Raw genomic sequence first — 18,124 nt, 5'->3', positions numbered from 1 at the left:
TTGTTTTTTACATCGATTTTTTTTCCTTCTTTCTCACCAAACCACTGATTTGGTATTGATGCTGCCCTTCGTTTCTGTCATTGGTCTTATTGGTGGCCAGGTGTTCCAGTGCTTAAGTATGAGTGCTTTACACAGCACAGCACTAACCTGCCAGTAGACCCACCTCTCTCATTCACTCTCATTCGCCCCAGTTATATGTCCCTCTATGTAGTAGCAGTAGTAGGCTTACGCCTGTAAACTGTGTTAAATGTGTAGCGTGTGCTTGTGTGTGTGCTTGTCTGTGTGTGTGTGTGTGTGTGTATTTTAGCAAAGGTCTCAGTTCTCGTGCTGTATGTGTGTTTGGACAACAGAAAGTAGACTGGAGAGAGATCTGCGTGTATGTCTATTGCTAGAGATCCAATATGTTTGGCAGTGGTGTTTGCTTGGACACGGACAGAAACGCGAAGGTTGGATTTTAGTGGCCTTCCCTTCCTCGGTCGACAGAGCAGAGTTTTTTTTAACCAATTTTTGGGGGGGGGGAGGAAAGAGAGGAGAAACGGATGCGGATCTAACACATGGGGGCACTAGCTGACTTGACTCGGGGTGTGGACGGAGAGGGGCGCGGAGGGGGAGGGGGGAAAGGGGGGATGGGTGCGAGGGAGTCACACGGAACACAGTAGGGAGGGAAGGAGAGAGGGAGGAGGGAGGGAGGGCGGGAGGGATGAACAGATGGGGATAGGGAGGAGAACAGGAAGAGATGAGAGAAAGAAGGCTTGTTGTCCCGGTATGGTACATTACATTCCACCAATCGGTGCCTACCAGGAACTTGTGTGTGTTAGAGGGTTAAGAGTTCTAGAATCCTACTGGCATGCAATTCACTCTGCACAGGTTTACTTGGTTGTTGATATCTGTGTTTACGGTAAGTTTGCTTTTAATTTGCTCCTTCTTGTTTTTTCTTTTCTCTTGCTCTGCTTTCATTGTTTTGTCTGGTACACTCAGACAAACCTCAAACGCGCATGATACTGTAAATATATGAACACCTCTCCTCCTTCCAGACAACAAGGCAACAAGGGTGGAGAAAAATAAAAAAAACAGTAGATAAAAAAACAATAGAAAAAAGATGAGTTAAACCAAAAAAAAGCTGAATGACATTTGTATGTTAATTAAACCAGACTGCTGCCGAGACATCTCGAAGGTCCTTCCTTCCTCCTTCGTACAGTGAAAAATCGTAAAAACGGCACGACACAAAAAGCGCTCAGCAGATTACAGAGAACCTCCACACACAGACGGGGAGACTTGGTGGTTATAATGCAGATATGGTGTGTGTGTGTGTGTGTGTGTGTGTGTGTGTGTGTGTGTGTGTGTGTGTGTTTGAGTCAGCGTGTGTGAATGGCCTGTGTAGCAGTACATAGTACCTTCAGTGTGAGTGAACACCTGCCTCTGGCTCTGGCTGTGCAAACCTGTTAATCTCAACGTTCTCAATGTTAGAAACTTTTGTTTTTTGTCTTTCTTTTTTTCTCTTTTTCTATCTGACACCCCTTCACATCTGATGCCCACCTCTGTAATCTCTCTATTGTCAGTCCCGAACACACACCCACACACACATATTTCAGTGTCCCTCCCACTTGGTCATTCAGGTGGCTCTGTCCATCTGTGGCACGTTGCATAGGGTGGGGGTGGTCAAATCTTGTGGCCCCGCCCCCCACCACCACGCCCCAATCCAGGTGATCAGCTGACACTTCCATCGAGGCGACAAGACGAGCGTCGAGCGTCATCGTCGATCAGCGTCACATGGTGCCCAGGGGCTCACCGTAGCGGATCTTCTGGCCCGCCCGGAGGTCAAAGGTGAAGTCCTTGGGCGCCTCAAAGAGCAGCACGATGGTGGAGCCCAGGTTGAACTCCCCCAGGTGCTCGCCCTTGCGCATGCTGATGCCCTCCGCGTTGTTGTTGGACACGTAGCTGAAGTCGTTAAAGGAGCCCTTGCTGTAACGCGGCAGGTTGGTGCGCAGCTCCTGCGGAGGGGGAGAGAGTGAGAAAGGGATATGGAGGAGAGAGAGAGAGAGAGAGAGAGAGAGAGAGAGAGAGAGAGAGAGAAAGTTGTTATAGCTGAGGTCGTTGAAGCTGCACTTTCTGGTCCTGCCGTGGGCCAAACGGTAGGGCACTTGTCTGCCATGCGGCTGACCCGGGTTCCATTCCCGGCCCGGGTACTTTGCCGGCCCTTCCCCGTCTCTCTCTCCCCACTCGCTTCCTGTCACCACCTTCACTGTCCTATCATGAATAAAGTCAAAAAGACCACAAAAGATAAAAAAAGAAGCTGCACTTGCTGTAGCGCGGCAGATTGGTAAGCAGCTCCTGTGGAAGAAGTAGGAAAGACAGAGATATGGGAGGGAGAGATAGAGAGAGAGAGGGGGGGGGGCGTTGGAGAGAGAGGGAGGGACATACAGTAGAGGGGTGAGGGAGAAAGAGAAATCTGAGGTACAGAGGGAGAGGAAGACAGCAGGTGGACAGAGAGAAGAAAGAGAAACTGAGAGAGAAAAGAGAGAGAAAGAGGAAAGATAGGAGAGAGAGAGAGAGAGAGAGAGAGAGAGAGAGAGAGAGAGAGAGAGAGAGAGAGAGAGAGAGAGAGAGAGAGAGAGAGAGAGAGAGAAGAATGAGAAAGAGGAAAGCTAGGAGAGAGTGGGATAGAGAGAGAAAGACAGAGAAGAATGAGAAAGAGGAAAGACAGGAGAGAGTGGGAGGGAGAGAAAGAGAGAAGGAGAGAGAGTAAAGGATGCTGCTGAGCTTCTAATGTGTTTATCCCCATGGAGACCAATGCCCGGACTTTGCCCTGGCCCGGCCTGGCTGCAGCAAGCAGAACATTGAATTTGAAATGATCTACGGTGGCCCATTAAAGACACACAGTACCAGTCGGCAATCCTGCAGGGTAACAACAATGCTACAATCTTCATGCGGTATGCAATCCTGCAGCAGCATTATGCTGCGATCTTCTCCCCACACTCCTCCTACGCGGCGAAAATCCCACTTTACTGCTGCATTCACGCTGTTCTGTGCACCCTCCACATCACAGCCCTTCCTGAGTCTACCGTACCAAGACAGGGTTCCCACTCTTTTTCAAAAATCATTTTCCAGGACATTTCCAGGACATTTCCAGGACTATTTTTGGATAATTCAGGACGGATGTTTTGTCCGTCGGACGCACAATTTGGACATACACAGCGACACAATTAATTTCTCAGATAATATGATAATGTGACTTTCAGGTTGAATTGAGTTGTAATAAATTAGTAATACAGTAACTTAGTGCTAGGGAAGAGGGTACGCCCACTATTCAAGTCAGTGGGTACGTCCGAAGACGATCTAGAGAAGACTGCTTACTGGCGTCATAAGAGCATAGTATGGCATGGTCGCAAGGGGAGTCACTTTCTTCTTCTGCGGGTAATTGAAATGCTTTCTGATCCACCAAACGTTTATTCGGAATTAAATGAAAGTGCAGTGTAAACTCACATTAATGTCACATTATCTCAGAAATTAATACCTTAATAGTCTCTCTCTTATCACAAAAAATAGTGTACTTGGATTTAAATGCATTCTCCATAAGACTTGACTTTGACTTTTTTGCTCACCAACCATTGTGGGCAGTGGTTTCTGTCTTTCTGCAAGCCAGTTTTATTGCCAGTTTCTTTTTCCCTGGAATATTCTTGCATACAAACAATTGATGTGACTACTGTGATTTGTCACACCAAAGATCAAACTAGCTTTCAAAGTGGCTAGTGAGACTGAAAGCTCTGATCTCCAAAAAAGATAGCAGTACAATTTTTTGTAAGGAAGTGCTAGCACTGCCTATTTGTAGGCCTATTATGACCGCAAGCAGGTTTTCGAGAGATATATAACGCCATGATATCAGCTAGTGACTTTTCAGCAAGCCAACTAGCGACTTCTAGCGACTTTTGGCAACACTGAGTCAAAGAATATGACTGTGTATAAGTGCAATCAAAGATGGCAACCTGACCAAACTGTGTGTGTGTGTGTGTGGACAATAATGCATTCAATAGGTGGATATAAATTGAATCGTCATGTCTAGACTCGGAGAAGAGTAAAAATTATACCACAAACAAAATCGGGAAAAAGTTGACGGGGAAAAAAATCCAGGACAAATATTTTTTTCCAGGACATTTGGTGAATTTCCAGGACTTTCAAGGACTTGAAAACACATCTCTAAATTTCCAGGTTTTCCAGGTTTTCCAGGACGTGTGGGAACCCTGCAAGAGCTCATCCGTTTAGATTAGTAGAGACACAATGAGGGGTCGGAGAGGAGAAAGGAAAGAAAAGAGAAACCGAGTACAGGAAGACCCTGAAAGTCTCAATAATCCAGAAGCTAACCATGAGTAAATGTCTTCAAATTATGTTGTGGGCTTCTCTGCTTGGAATCACTTACTTGGCTTGAGTCAGGTGAATGTAAACACAGCCAGGCTGACGACGTCTGATGTTAATTAGCTGAGCGTCGGTTGTGTCACCCAATGACCCACATCTTTACATAACGATCTGCACAAAGGCCTGACGCCGCTGATAATCAGAGTCTGCCGCGCTGGCAACCAGGTCAGCTGGGAGCCGGTGTGTGTAAGAGTGTGTGTGTGTGTAAGAGTGTGTGTGTGTGTGTGTGTAAGAGTGTGTGTGTGTGTGTGTGTAAGAGTGTGTGTGTGTGTGTGTGTGTGTGTGTGTGTGTAAGAGTGTGTGTGTGTGTGTGTGTAAGAGTGTGTGTGTGTGTGTGTGTGTTTGTGTGTGTGTGTGTAAGAGTGTGTGTGTGTGTGTGTGTGTGTGTGTGTGTGTGTGTGTGTGTGAGTGTGTGTGTGTGTGTGTGTGTGTAAAAGTGTGTGTGTGTGTGTGTGTGTAAAAGTGTGTGTGTGTGTGTGTGTGTGTAAAAGTGTGTGTGTGTGTGTGTGTGTGTGTGTGTGTGTGTGCGCGCGTGTGTCTGAAGCCTGGGCTTATTAATGTTTAGGTGTACAATGCAGTAGCACTGCTGTGATGAGAATGATGTTGGGATGGTGAAAGTTATTTGGAATGCTGGAGGCCATAGAATGCTACAATGTTACGTTTTGGAATCTTCCATTTGAACACCATCTTTGAACACCAAGATCAATCACGCATGGACAAAGCCTTGCACCTTCAAAGGTTAAAGGGATATTACAACAGCATGAGCTAAAATATTTAAAGAAGAAATGAAAGAAGAAATGGAAAACGGAATGCTAAGCTTAAATAACAGACGTAGGCTACGCTGCATGTTTGGTAACACACAACAAGAGGGACGTTGTCCATCTGAGCTCTCAGCGTAAGCGTTTGTGGGGGGTGGTGGACGCTTGTCAAGATATAATTAACCCAAGCCGGTCCAGATATAATTAATCCCATCTCTGGCACCAATAATACAAGCTGAGAAAGTGGGCTAGCGCCGCTCAGTTAGCCCTTTCAGATCGGCCCTAACGTAAGCCCACTTGTGCTTGAAACAGGAAGTGGAAATAGTCCCTGACACAGTTACCCAGTATTGCACCACGCGGTTAGTTTCAGCATGTCCATGGAAAACAAAAGGTGTTCACCTTAGCCCACACAAAGCACTGTGTTCTACTGTACTGTACTGTGTTTGTGTAAAAATGCGGTAAGGAATAAGAAGCCTAGTGATTAGACAATGGAGAAGGAAATGGGCTAAAGGAGATGAGGAACACTTAATTAATTGTTGTTGTGGAGGACGTAGGCTGGTATGTATTAGCGTTAAGTTCCCTTCAGCTGTACAGTAGTAGAGTCAGACTTTTCCCTTAGTGCTAATGGTGGATAGTATATGGCTGTTTCTCCGTTTCAGGACCTTATTTCACTTTGAGCAGTTTCTTGGCTCGGATGATGATGAAATGTACAAAACAAAACTAAAGCATCTCAAGATCTGCAGATAAACTTAAGTATACTACATACAGATTGGCTTGCTGACCCAATAATTGATTGGTAACTGCACTAATGCATCAGACAATTAAGCAGCCATTTTAGAGGAGATTCTTTTTCCTTTGCACAACAGTATTTTGCTCCTAGTGTAACATTAGCTTTACTGCAGGTAAGCTCCGAGTGTTGTGTTTAGCTGTAAGGTTTCAAATCAATCGACCTCTTAGTATCCCATCCTTCACCATCGACTACTGACTGAGCAACATCGGAGGCTATGAAACAAGTTTAAAAAAAAAAAAAACAATGTCAGAAGAAGGACATTAAAAGGTAAATGGTAGGGTTAAAATGAATCTTTTTAATTTTAAGGTGATAAGGAATCAGTTGACTACAGAGGCAGCCAAACTTTATTTCCACTCTATGATTCTAACACATATTTCTTATTGCTTGACCACCTGGTCCCAAGCAAGTACAACTGCCCTGTCACTGATTTACAAATCTTATAAACAGGCACTAAAAATTCTGGACAAAAAATCCAACATATACCATCACTGTCCCTTCATCCAGAAGTATGGTTTATTTAGTCTAGACAATTTTATTTCTTTTTCAAATTGCTGTTTATTTTTTTTTAATTGTAAATGATCTTGCTCCACCTCCCCTTAAGCAATTTGTGAGTCTGAGCAAACCCACAAATAATACAAGAGCGTCATTTAAGGGGGACTGCCTAAGTGTGTTTAAAAAGTCCACTTTTGGACAAAGTGCCTTCTCAGTGAAAACAGTAGGGGTAAGCAATAGTATCCATGTAAATATTCGGCAAAGCAACACGCTTAGTAGTTTTAAATCAGGTCTTAAGAAATGGCTCAAAGTGGGGCAGCATTGTGGACATTTTTAGTCATTGAGCTTGTGTTTTGTGTCTTGTTGTTTATTTTTAGTCTATATTTTTAACTATGTACTTGACATTGATGTAATATAATGTAGGCCTATTTGCAAATAGTGCACCCATTGTATTATTGTCACATTTTTGTATAATTATTAATTTTAATCCCTTTTATCTTAACACCTTCCTGTCCAGGGACTACAGATGAAAATTAGCCTTAGGGCTATAATATGGCTCAATTATATGTTGTGCACTGTCCCCGTCAAATAAACAATAAATGAATGAAATGAATTCATAGCCAGGAAATAAACTGTAGCTCTGCACCATAGATCAGAAACCTTGAGATAAGCCAATATTGTTCTCTCCACCATAATGCAGAGTAGCCAGGTTGTCATCATGCAAACTGTTAGGCTATTTGGTTCTTATTTGCAGTCATGGCCTGAGTTGATTATTTTTAACCACTTCCTTCACTAGCTTGAAATACACGGTAGGTGTTCATGCCCAGACCTTGATGGGTGAAAGACCAACTAAGTTCCTTTCGTAAAGAAGAACCGAAACAGGAAAGAGCCAAACACAGACTACCCAGAGCTGCTCATGTAGAGAAACATCATGCCTTTCTTTACAAGGGCAGCAAATTGAAGCAAACAAACAAACAAACAGCATTCCTTCTAACCACCTCCACAGTCTTGCTACTGATACTGCAGATATTCACTGCAGCATGGGTGAATGCACTGATTCCAGAGCCCACTCATTCTGGAAGGCGCTCATTCCATTCCAACAGCCCTGTAGGCTTGTTCAACAGCAGCCATCACATTCCATTGCTGACCACAGGAGGAAGAGGTGAAAAGCAAGGGCAGACAATGGGCACAACCAGGGCTCTAAATTCACTTTTTTCATCTACACAGTAGATGTTAATCTTATTACCAGCCAAGCACTCACTAATGGGTCAAAGTGGATAGTAATTTGGTCTTTTCTACCAGCCAAACTGAAATGTCAACAGCATTTGGCCGGTTGGCTGGCGTTAATTTAGAGCCCTGGCCACAATGCAACACATAAACAGCACTCACTCCAGCCAATTTAATTAACCAGCTCATCCTCCTACAACTAGCACAAGACTTGGTTTGATTGATATTGATTGAATGAATGGAGCTTGGCTGGTATATTACTTTGTAGTATACTGACTGACCGACCTTGGATGGTAGGGGTGGGCGGTATGGCCAAAAATGTATACCTCGGTATAATTTTAGCCACGGTATATATCACGGTATTGTACATTTGTGTATAAAATGTTAAAATTAAGCATTTTGTGGCAAAATGACCAAAACACCATTTTTTTTGCATTTTATTTTTTGGAAGGACTGGTCAGACATTCTTTTATCTTCTATGTGGGAATTTTTGTCATTCAAATCATTTGAAAACATGTTTTTAAACTTTTAATCTATAACTATAACTCTACATCTACAGGACGCAATGCGCTATTGCGGTAGACGGTATGAGACAAAATCTCTATCATTGATGAAAAAATACCGCACACGATATTATACCGCGGTTACCGCCCACCCCTATTGGATGGTAAAAAAAAAAAAACTTAGCTGGTTGATTTTTGACATGAAATTGCATGTTTTATTAACATGTACAGTATTTGTCAGCTGCTGGTAAAAGCAAAATGTAGTCAAGTTGTCCTGGTACCTTATCAAAGTAGACTTAGAGTAACCATGATGTACCATAGTAGAAGTATAGTTACTGCATTAAAAAACATGGTAAAACTATAGTAAACCATGATAGATTTTCGTAAAGTGCTGGGAGGGTAGTCCTGGTACCTTGTCAGAGTCTGCCGCGCTGGCAACCAGGTCAGCTGGGAGCCGCCGTGTGTGTGTGTGTGTGTGTGTGTGTGTGTGTGTGTGTGTGTGTGTGTGTGTGTGTGTGTGTGTGTGTGTGTGTGTGTGTGTGTGTGTGTGTGTGTGTGTGTGTGAGTGTGTGTGAGTGTGTGTGTGTGTGTGTGTGTGTGTGTGTGTGTGTGTGTGTGTGTGTGTGTGTGTGTGTGTGTGTGTGTGTGTAAGTGCGTGTAAGTGTGTGTCCTGGTACCTTGTCGAAGTAGATGCGTATGGATCCGACGTTGGTGGCCCCTACGGCGGTGAGGGAGAAGAAGCCGTGTGCCCACTCCCCGCTCAGCACCACCCTCTCGTTGTGGCAGAACAGCTCCTTGATCCAGCGCGCTACGCCCGGGTTCACCGACATCAACGAGCCTGTAGAGGCAGGGCCACACAGACACAAAGATGTATTACACTCAGTATTTGTAATTGTTAAATCAAGGGTGTATTCCAAGAACATGATTAAGTGATAAACCTGGCCATATTGGCCTACATGAGGTGGTATATCTGCAAATAGACAGCCCCCAGGTGTCATTTACTTAAGAAATGTAGGACTCCTGGCTCTTCTATTAGATGTGTTACCATTACCTCATTACCTGTTTAACTTTTTTTGTTGTTTTATTGGGTCTTTTTCGACTTTTTATTTGATAGGACAGTGTGAGAGGTGGACAGGAAGCAAATTGGGAGAGAGACGGGTAGGGGTCGGCAAAAGGACCCGGTCGAATCGAATCGAACCCCGGTCAGCCGCATGGCAGGGGAGTGCCCTACCGATTGGCCACGGCAGGGCCCATTACCTGTTTAAGTTAACCTGGTTTACTACTGAGCTAGTCAATCGTTTTCTTTTGGTTTTGTTTTTTTCCCCCTTTACCTTTCATGTTTCGAAGGTGTAACTTTCATCTTCATCAGAGGGTCATATCAGAGATTCTTTAAGTATATAGAGATATGCCAATGTAATAGGTTGCTATGGGCACCTAACATGACCAGGTTCCGGTCTGCCTAAAGGGGCGTGTCATAATACTCCTAGCATTGAATAGAACAGTCCTTAGGTCTGCCTAGGTCTGCCTAAAGAGGGATCCCCCCCTCCCCCTTGCAATTGTAGAACCCGGAAGCAATGGGCCAATGGAACCTCTCTCTCTCTACTCTCTCTGGTCATATGCATGTGCGCGTGACCCTCTGATGAAGACGGAAACTACTACACCATCAAAACATACCAGGTAAAAGAAAAAAAACTTTTACATGTCTGAAACAAAAGAAAACTAGTGACTAGACACACAGGCAGACAGGGAGGATCTATGTTGACTGTGTTTCCTGTACTGTAAGTGTTCTGTGAATCAGGAAGTTGCAATATCGATGAACTGCTATGCCCATTCACAGACAGACAGGAAGAATCAATTATGCTGATGGCGTTTCTCGTAAATGTTCCTTCGAGTAGGAAGTAGGAGTGACAGTGTGGAGTACATTAATTGATATGACCATTTATGCAGGCCCACCCTATAACAGTACACTACCGGTACTTGAAAAAATCTTTAGAAACTGGACAATAATCAAGTGAAGCGCAATATAGCAGAGGAAACACGGTACATCACAATGACTGCCCTCAAGTCAAATGAGAGGCGACGAATGGAGTATGTGTAGGGGCATAAGTGAGTGTGTGTATGTGTGTGTGTGTGTGTGTGTGTGTGTGTGTGTGTGTGTGTGTGTGTGTGTGTGTGTGTGTGTGTTACCCTCCTATGTGTGTGTGTGTGTGTGTGTGTGTGTGTGTGTGTGTGTGTGTGTGTGTGTGTGTGTGTGTGAGTGAGAGAGAGAGAGAGAGAGTGCATAACTAACAAAGCCTCCCAATATGGCGTCATGTGTTTGTGTGTGTGTTTGTATGTGTGTCTTTCTCTCACCAGCGAATCGTTATCTGTGTGTGTGCGCACGTGTTTTTGTGTTCATGTGTGTTTTTCTCAGCAGGGAAGTGTCTGTGTGCAACTCTCCCGTCTGTATGGGAGAGTCTGTGTGTGTATGTCCGTGCCCGTGCCCGTGCCTGTGTGTTTGTGTGTGTGTGTTTGTGCGTGCACGCCCGTGCATGTGTGTGTGTGTGTGGGACTCACCTGGGAAGTGCCGTCTGTGTGCTACTCTCCAGTCGGTGGGGGAGTGGAAGCAGTGGTAGTCCCCAGGTGCCAGATACACCACGCAGTGGAACAGGGCATTACCCTCCTTAGTCACCAGCAGGTCCTGGAAGTTAGACGGGTCATCATCCTCATCTGGGGAGGAGGAGAGAGAGGGAGAGAGACAGAGAGACAGAGAGAGAGAGAGAGAGAGAGAGAGAGAGAGAGAGAGAGAGAGAGAGAGAGAGAGAGAGAGAGAGAGAGAGAGAGGGACGGACACATTGTCATTACTCACACAGGTTATTTTATACAGAGATTATGAGTATGAACATCTCATTTGCTACAGTTCAAGGCACCAGTCACGACATCTAAGGTCATCTAAGGAAAATAGAAAGATATGTACTACTACTACACGTTCAAAATCTTTGCGAAGTGGGACCTAATATGCAAAATGAAAAGTGAAAATATGTAGGGGATAACGGCTGACGAGGTGACCGCTTTCACAAACTTGATGTTGAAGCGGATGCGTAGAACTTGACGTGCACAGTACGGAGCTGCTGTTGCCTCCGCAAAGACATTAACTTCATGGAACTGGTCGACCTCGAAGGCCGTTATCTCGTTTACCTGCTGTTAGGATAGGGTATTTCTTTCAATCTATAACTGTCTGTAAAGTTGTAGTAATCATGTCTACTGCACCAGAATGTAGTGATCAAATTAGACGCTTCTGTATCGGACGCTTCTCTATCGGCATTTCAAAAGACGATTTACACGCGTCTAGCACACGCATGTAAGTTAGGCGTGTGTCTGGTTCCATGGAATTAATAGTCACCCCAACAGCCAATCAGAAAAGAGAATACCGTTGTGAAGGCAGATAAACACCCTTAAAGAGGACCATTAGCAAACTAGCATCCAACAATAGTGGAAAGGAGGAAAGTAAATTGAGCGAAGTGGTGAGTGCAAATATGTGTAAACTGAAAATAAAGTCCGCAACATCAGGCTCCCGTTTCTCTTATTTTAATGTGACGTTTCGGGCAGCATACCCTTCCTCAGAGTCAATACATTAACATAAGTCGAGAAATAGGAGCCTGGTGTCGCGGACTTTATATTCAGTTTTCATGTGACTTTGCTGGTCCTGCACCCAATCTTTTTGAGACGGATGTGCCTGCTTTTTTCTTTGGTGAACTTGGAGCGTAAATATGTGTACACTAAATGTACAGTAGAAGCAATCTTGGGCCTTAGGACTTGCATGGAATGACAACGTCCCATTACTGGTGTACAAGCTTTTCTTTTGCAAGCTGCTTACTGTAGTGTGTACTGGTCCAAGTAATTACGCAACAATCCATGAGCAAAAAATAATAACAGAATAAGAAGAAAAAGAAGGCGAGGCCGGATGGAGACAAAGACAGGTGGGCAACCAATCCGGATCGCTCCCCTGGTATCTTTGAACTAATCATAGCTCACGCGCAGACAATCTGCTAATCCCCTTACAACTTCCAAGGCTTTAGGAAGGCGAGACAACCCCCAGGAGGACACACAGGTGGATGTTCCTGGAGAATGTCCGCAGCAAAGCGAAGCAGGGTTAAGAAGTGATGAAAGGGGCAAAGGCAAAGCAGGGAGAGATGGAGGAAGGGGGAGAGAGAGAGAGAGAGAGAGAGAGAGAGAGAGAGAGAGAGAGAGATGGAGGAAGGGAGAGAAAGAAAGAGAGAGAGAGAGAGACAGGGGAACCCACATACAGTATTTGTTGCGAGCGTTTCCCATCCATGGACCATTCTGTGGCACTGCACCACAGAATAAAAACCAACACCGCAAATTGATTAACAACTGCCTGCTGCACATACACGGAGGAGGTGCATGCATAAAAGAAGCTTTGTTTTGCCTGTGGCTCTCTACACAATGCTACTTAGCTTGGGGGAAACATAGAGATGGAGATATGGAGATAGAAAAAGAGAGTGTGTGTGAGAGAGAGACAGGGATAGTGACAAAGAGAAAAAAGGGAGAGATAGAGAGACAGACGGACAGACCAAAGGAGAGAGAAGTACAGTATAAGTGTCTAATTCTCCAGAATAATGCTCACTTCTGTTGAGGGCGATGGTCTCTGTCCAGGTCTGTGGCCCCAGGAAGGTCTCCAGAGAGTAGGTCACTCCCTTCACCTGCTCCACTTCACAGTTCTTCACGCGGCCAAAGTGCAGGATCTTACCATCCGCCGGGCTGATCTGTTAGTGCGCAGTAAACAACATCAAAAAAAGCCATGAGAATTTCTTTAGTCACACTACTACTATTACTACTAGTAGTACTACTACTACTACCACTACTAACAATAATAATTAAAATCACAATGGGAAGTGGTGGAGGGTGTGGTTCTGCTATCACATAAAGGCCCCAAAAGCCCCTACCCTCCCACTTAAAGGTGCCCTGTGTACGATGATGGCCAGAGTAGGTATTGCAACTATGCTGCTCTTTTCATGAATATTTTGGTAAATAACAAATTAATGTTTACTAGTATGACCAAAGTAGTTTTGCAGCTAAAATTGGCTATTTTTGGAAATTCTAAATAGCGGACGGACATGGAGAAGATCTCCCATTTCATGTATGAAAAGTGCAGTTTTCCATGTCAAAATGAATACTTGAGGTGGTAAGTATTTGTGAAAAAGGTAACAATCGTGAATGGGCAGCATGAATTCTGTAAATAAACAACTAAAAATATTATGCGGTGCACCTTTAAAATAATAATAATGATGATGGTAATGGCAAAAGAGTTTAGTGTGGACACATTTATAAATTCTTTGTTCCAAACACAAAAACAACCCATAAAACTTCCTTTGATTAAAAAGAGACATTCAGAATGCCATTTGCCACTGTAAACATGTAAACAATGATGAAAGCAGTTCCTTCACAGGGAACAGACAAATAAAAGCAAGAGTGATATAAAAAAAACAAGGATGCCAAGTCACTCGTCTTGAAAAATAAAACCGTATTAATGTAACGGCTAGTTCATACAGTATTTGAACTTAAAAGACTTAAAATCACTGTCAACATGTTTTTGTGTCAAGCGCAGATGGTCTTGTAGAGGGAGTTTCGTGTTGCAAGCAGAATGAATTACCTCATCTAGAAATAATGTCTGGCTCAAATCCCATATGGGACTTCACTCGGATGTCTTACTGGATTTTTTCTCTGTTTTTCTGCACACATATCCCCACCCATTTCCAGAACATCCAAATTATTAAAAACATCCAGTATGCTTGTCAATACATTGGCTGCCTCTACCCACAATACACACAAACCCATGACTAACTAATGCAAGCGGCAATGTCAGGGTTTTTCTCCTCTACAGAGAAGCCTTTGCACGCACGTCAGTACGCACACACACACGATGCAGCATAAGTCACAGACGGGGCTGGCCTGGGGCTTTCTCCCCATATATACTTTAACACACACACACACACACACTAACACACACACACACACACACACACACACACACACACACACACACACACACACACACACACACACACACACACACACACACACACACACACACACACACACACACACACACACACACACACACCGTAGAGTCGCAGACGGGCCTACGTAGTCTGTGACTTGAGCTTGCGCCTGAAGAATTCCATATACTGCATATTCTCTCTCTCGCGCTCTCTCTCTCTCTCTCTCTCTCTCTCTCTCACGCACGCGCACACATACACAGCGGCGGCAAAGTCACTCACGATGCAGTGCGAGTCGCAGACGGGCCGGGCCTGTGGCTTGAGCTTGCGTCTGAAGAACTCTCCGAGGTTACGGTAGAAGTGCAGGTCCTCCACGGCCGCCTCCTTCATGTTGACGCCAAACGTCCAGATGTAGAGGCTGAAGATAGGCTTCCGCAGCCACGTGGGCAGGTCCACCTGGTTCAGACGGCCCCACGCGCGAGACAGCAGCCGCGTCGGGATGGTCTTGTAGAGCGCGACCTGAGATAGGAGAGAGGGAAGGGGGGAGAAGAGAACGAGGGGGAGGGAGAAGGGGAAGAGGAGAGCAGAGAGAGGCGATTAATATGGGTGAGAAAAGGGAGACCCACATACGTGTCAGCAGCAGCAGTGTCGGGATGGTCTTGTAGAGGGCGACCTGTGAGAGGCAGAGGAGAGAGGCGGTTATTGATGAGACGAGGCAGCCAGGTGGTGGGCACTGGCAGGTCCACCTGGCTCAGACAGCTCCACGCCGCGTCAGGATTGACCTGTAGAGCGCGCCCTGAAGAGATGGATGAGGATGGAGGGGAGATAGCCTGATTATCATCGACTTTCAAATCTCTTCGAGACTTGGTCTGACCAAGAGCATAACAATTAACGTTTCCCAAATGGCATGGTTGACCCGCCTCCCTTGGTTTGCTTATGGTTGTTTGCTTATCGACAAAGTGGGAGGAGTTCCCGTATTTGCGGGACCTCAGAAAGTACTTGCATTGCTCTTGACCTGACTGGTAGCAATGCTGAAGCTGGCCACTTGGAGGGCACGGCCTGGCTACTGTACTGCAGCCCTGGCTGCATTGCTCTTGACCTGACTAGTTGCAACGCCGAAGGTGAGGGCGCGGCCATGGTAGAGGGGAGAGGTGGTTATATTGGGCCAGAGATGTGTGCAGGGCTGAGCCCCAGTACATAACCTCATCCTGCATAATAATGCACTCAACTTTTTTTTCACACCTTTCAGCAATCAAATAAAGATGGTTCCCCATGCAAAGGAGTCATGGGCTTTTGAGGGAAAGCAGCAGAGGTGGAAAGAGTACAGAAAATGTGTACTCAAGTAAAAGTATCTTTACTTTGCCTAAATTCTACTCAAGTACAAGTAAAAGTACCTATCTAAAAATCTACTCAAGTAAAAGTAAAAAGTACTTCACTTAAAATGTAATTTGAGTAAAAAGTACTTAGTTACTTTTAATTAGCTTTCCTCTTGAGAATGTCATGTTTATTTTTCTTGAATATCGTCCTCCATAACCTCTATCTCTTGCTTGGCACCAGCCATCATCCAATACATTGATACAAGATAGTAAAATAGTGGAAATGCTGTATGCCATCCGGCACAATCTTTCATTTCTGGCGGATTGTGGCATTATTGTGCATGGCATTTTGTCTCTCAGTCAATTTTTTTACTCAGTGCTCAGGCCAGGTTCCAGTGTAATTGAGTAAAGTACTTGGGTCAAAATGTACTCAAGTACAAGTAAAAGTATTAATTTAAAAATTTACTTAAAAAGTACAAAGTATTCATAAAAGCTACTCAAGTACAATATTGAGTAAAAGTAATAAGTTACTTTTCCACCCCTGGAAATCAGCCATTTTAATTTGTACCAACATCTATATGATGCCCTAGAGAGCAAAAACGAGTGTGTGGAAGGAGAAAGGGGAAATTATATGTGTGTGTGTGTGTGTGTGTGTGTGTGTGTGTGTGTGTGTGTGTGCATCAACTGGAATATTGTCAGTATTTTGTTTAAAACAAGTTCCGAAATATTCGGTCTTCATGTGTGGAAGCCATTTTCTATTTACAGAGGGGGACAAACGGGTATGTTGTCCCGGGCCCAGGGAGACAGGGGCCCCAGAATTGGGTCAACATTACATTGTATGTCTTAGGTAGGGGGCCCTTTCAGAGGACTTTGTCCCAGGGCCCAGCAAAAGCTGTCAGCGGCCCTGTGTGGAAGAGCAATACGGTACTAGAATACCCCCAAAATAGAGCCACATTCAGAATGCATAGTAATAACTGGTGAGCAAACCAAATATAGTTAATATTCTGTTTGATATTGGACTATTTCTTGCATGCAACTGCACTCTGTGTATCCGATGATATTTGTTAACCTCAAAGTGAATGTGTCTGCAGTGTACAAATCAGTGCTACCGAAAACCTTGCTCCAGATGCTTCCTTACGTAAGGGATGCTAGCAAGCAGAGCTTGGCATGGAAAAATAGCAAACCTCCATCCTCCTACACCTCAATAAGAAACGCTACCAATTGATCTCTTACATTTTACAGTCCAACTCCAAAACCATTTGGACACAGCTAACCTGTGTTTTAACAGTAGGCTACAACAGCCACTGGTCATTGAAGCACAGAACACAAAACAAACAAGTCAAACATTGACATCTTTTATCTACACTTTCACTCTGAAGCAAGACAGAAAAATGTCTGCACCAAATCCTTTTGTTCGTTTAACCCATTGATGCTGGATGTTGCATTGCGCAACACTGGCCCTGGCGTCTGGAGCTGCATGACGCAACATTCAGGCTCATGAAATTTAAGACAATTATTTAAAATCTTGGTATATTACAGTTGAATTAACACATTCTAATGCAAGATGAGGGTCTTGGTGTTTAAATGCAACTCATGCCATGTTTTTATGTGCTTCAGAGGCTGAGATATTTTGGTTTTTATAGGCTGATATTTTGGTTTTTATAGGCCTTTACGTAAAAAGGGCTTAGGCATTCAGGAGCCTTTTTTGCAAGTGCTTTAGGCATCAATGGGTTAATAGCTAACTGAAAGCCGGTGTAAATGCTTCTTAAATATATACTAAAGTTGAAAGAGGGTTGAATTGGTTTAATCAGCACAAATGTCTTTAAAACCTAAGCTGAATTATATTGGTAACACTTTACAATAAGGGTACATGATTACTAATGGAATTATGTTGGAAGTAATGTATGATTTATAGTTAATTAACACATGACCTATGTATGCATTGATGGTTAGTATACTAGTAATGAGAAGGGAGTCCTGCTTGAAATCATAATGACCCACTATTAACTAATTGTGCAAATCAAAGGTGAATTCATGGTGTGAGTTCCAAGTGTTCATATATCATGTATTAACACTGCTGATAACACTGCTGTTAATATATTATGTGTCCAAGTGTTAATATATTCTGTATTAACACTGCCAGATCGTTCCTTATCATACAAGAATTCGACCTGGACGTGGAATTAATTGATAGACTTGGCCTACCTTATGCATGCAGCAGATGTTGAGTGTAGAAGTAAAGTTAACATGGTGGATGAAAGGTAAATTTAAAGTGCAAAATTATACTGGAAATGAATCCCATGCTAAAAATCCTGCCTTATCACGATCCAGTCGTTTCTCAAGATAGTTGACTCAAGTAGGCTGTGTGACACCACTGTGCCAGGAAGATGTTGCGATAGGGCACCGTTGGCTCTGCATTGTTTGAAACGTGGAGGGGTGCTTGCAACCTTCATATCGTTCACCTGCTGGCTGTGGCCTAGAAGCCGCCTCTTCTGGACACACAGTCCCTGGTGCAATGTTTTGCCACTCTGGCCAGAGATAATTTCCCACTTCACATTCTTGTGACCAGCCGCAGTCATTTGTAATATTAATATACAAGCTATATCATATTATGTCCCATGTGTCAAGG

General features: G+C 44.1%; 1 protein-coding gene across 5 annotated transcripts in view; it reads right to left on the bottom strand.

The window, feature by feature from the left end:
* Positions 1-1,541: 1,541 nt before the first annotated feature.
* Positions 1,542-18,124, bottom strand: part of pisd (phosphatidylserine decarboxylase) — a 73,262-nt gene continuing 56,679 nt past the window's right edge. For all 5 annotated transcript variants that reach the window (XM_063210282.1, XM_063210284.1, XM_063210280.1 and 2 more), the window contains 5 exons: positions 14,462-14,698; positions 12,808-12,946; positions 10,737-10,889; positions 8,858-9,018; positions 1,542-1,991 (listed from right to left, as the gene is read on the bottom strand). In XM_063210282.1, the coding sequence (XP_063066352.1) occupies positions 1,767-1,991; positions 8,858-9,018; positions 10,737-10,889; positions 12,808-12,946; positions 14,462-14,698 (915 nt within the window). In that variant the 3' untranslated portion in view covers positions 1,542-1,766. The remainder of the gene's footprint in view (positions 1,992-8,857; positions 9,019-10,736; positions 10,890-12,807; positions 12,947-14,461; positions 14,699-18,124) is intronic.

Source organism: Engraulis encrasicolus, chromosome 11 (assembly GCF_034702125.1).
Source record: "Engraulis encrasicolus isolate BLACKSEA-1 chromosome 11, IST_EnEncr_1.0, whole genome shotgun sequence".
In the NCBI taxonomy this organism is placed as follows: domain Eukaryota; kingdom Metazoa; phylum Chordata; class Actinopteri; order Clupeiformes; family Engraulidae; genus Engraulis; species Engraulis encrasicolus.
The sequence above is the reverse complement of the archived record's forward strand: the minus strand, read 5'-3'. Positions and strand labels throughout refer to the sequence as shown.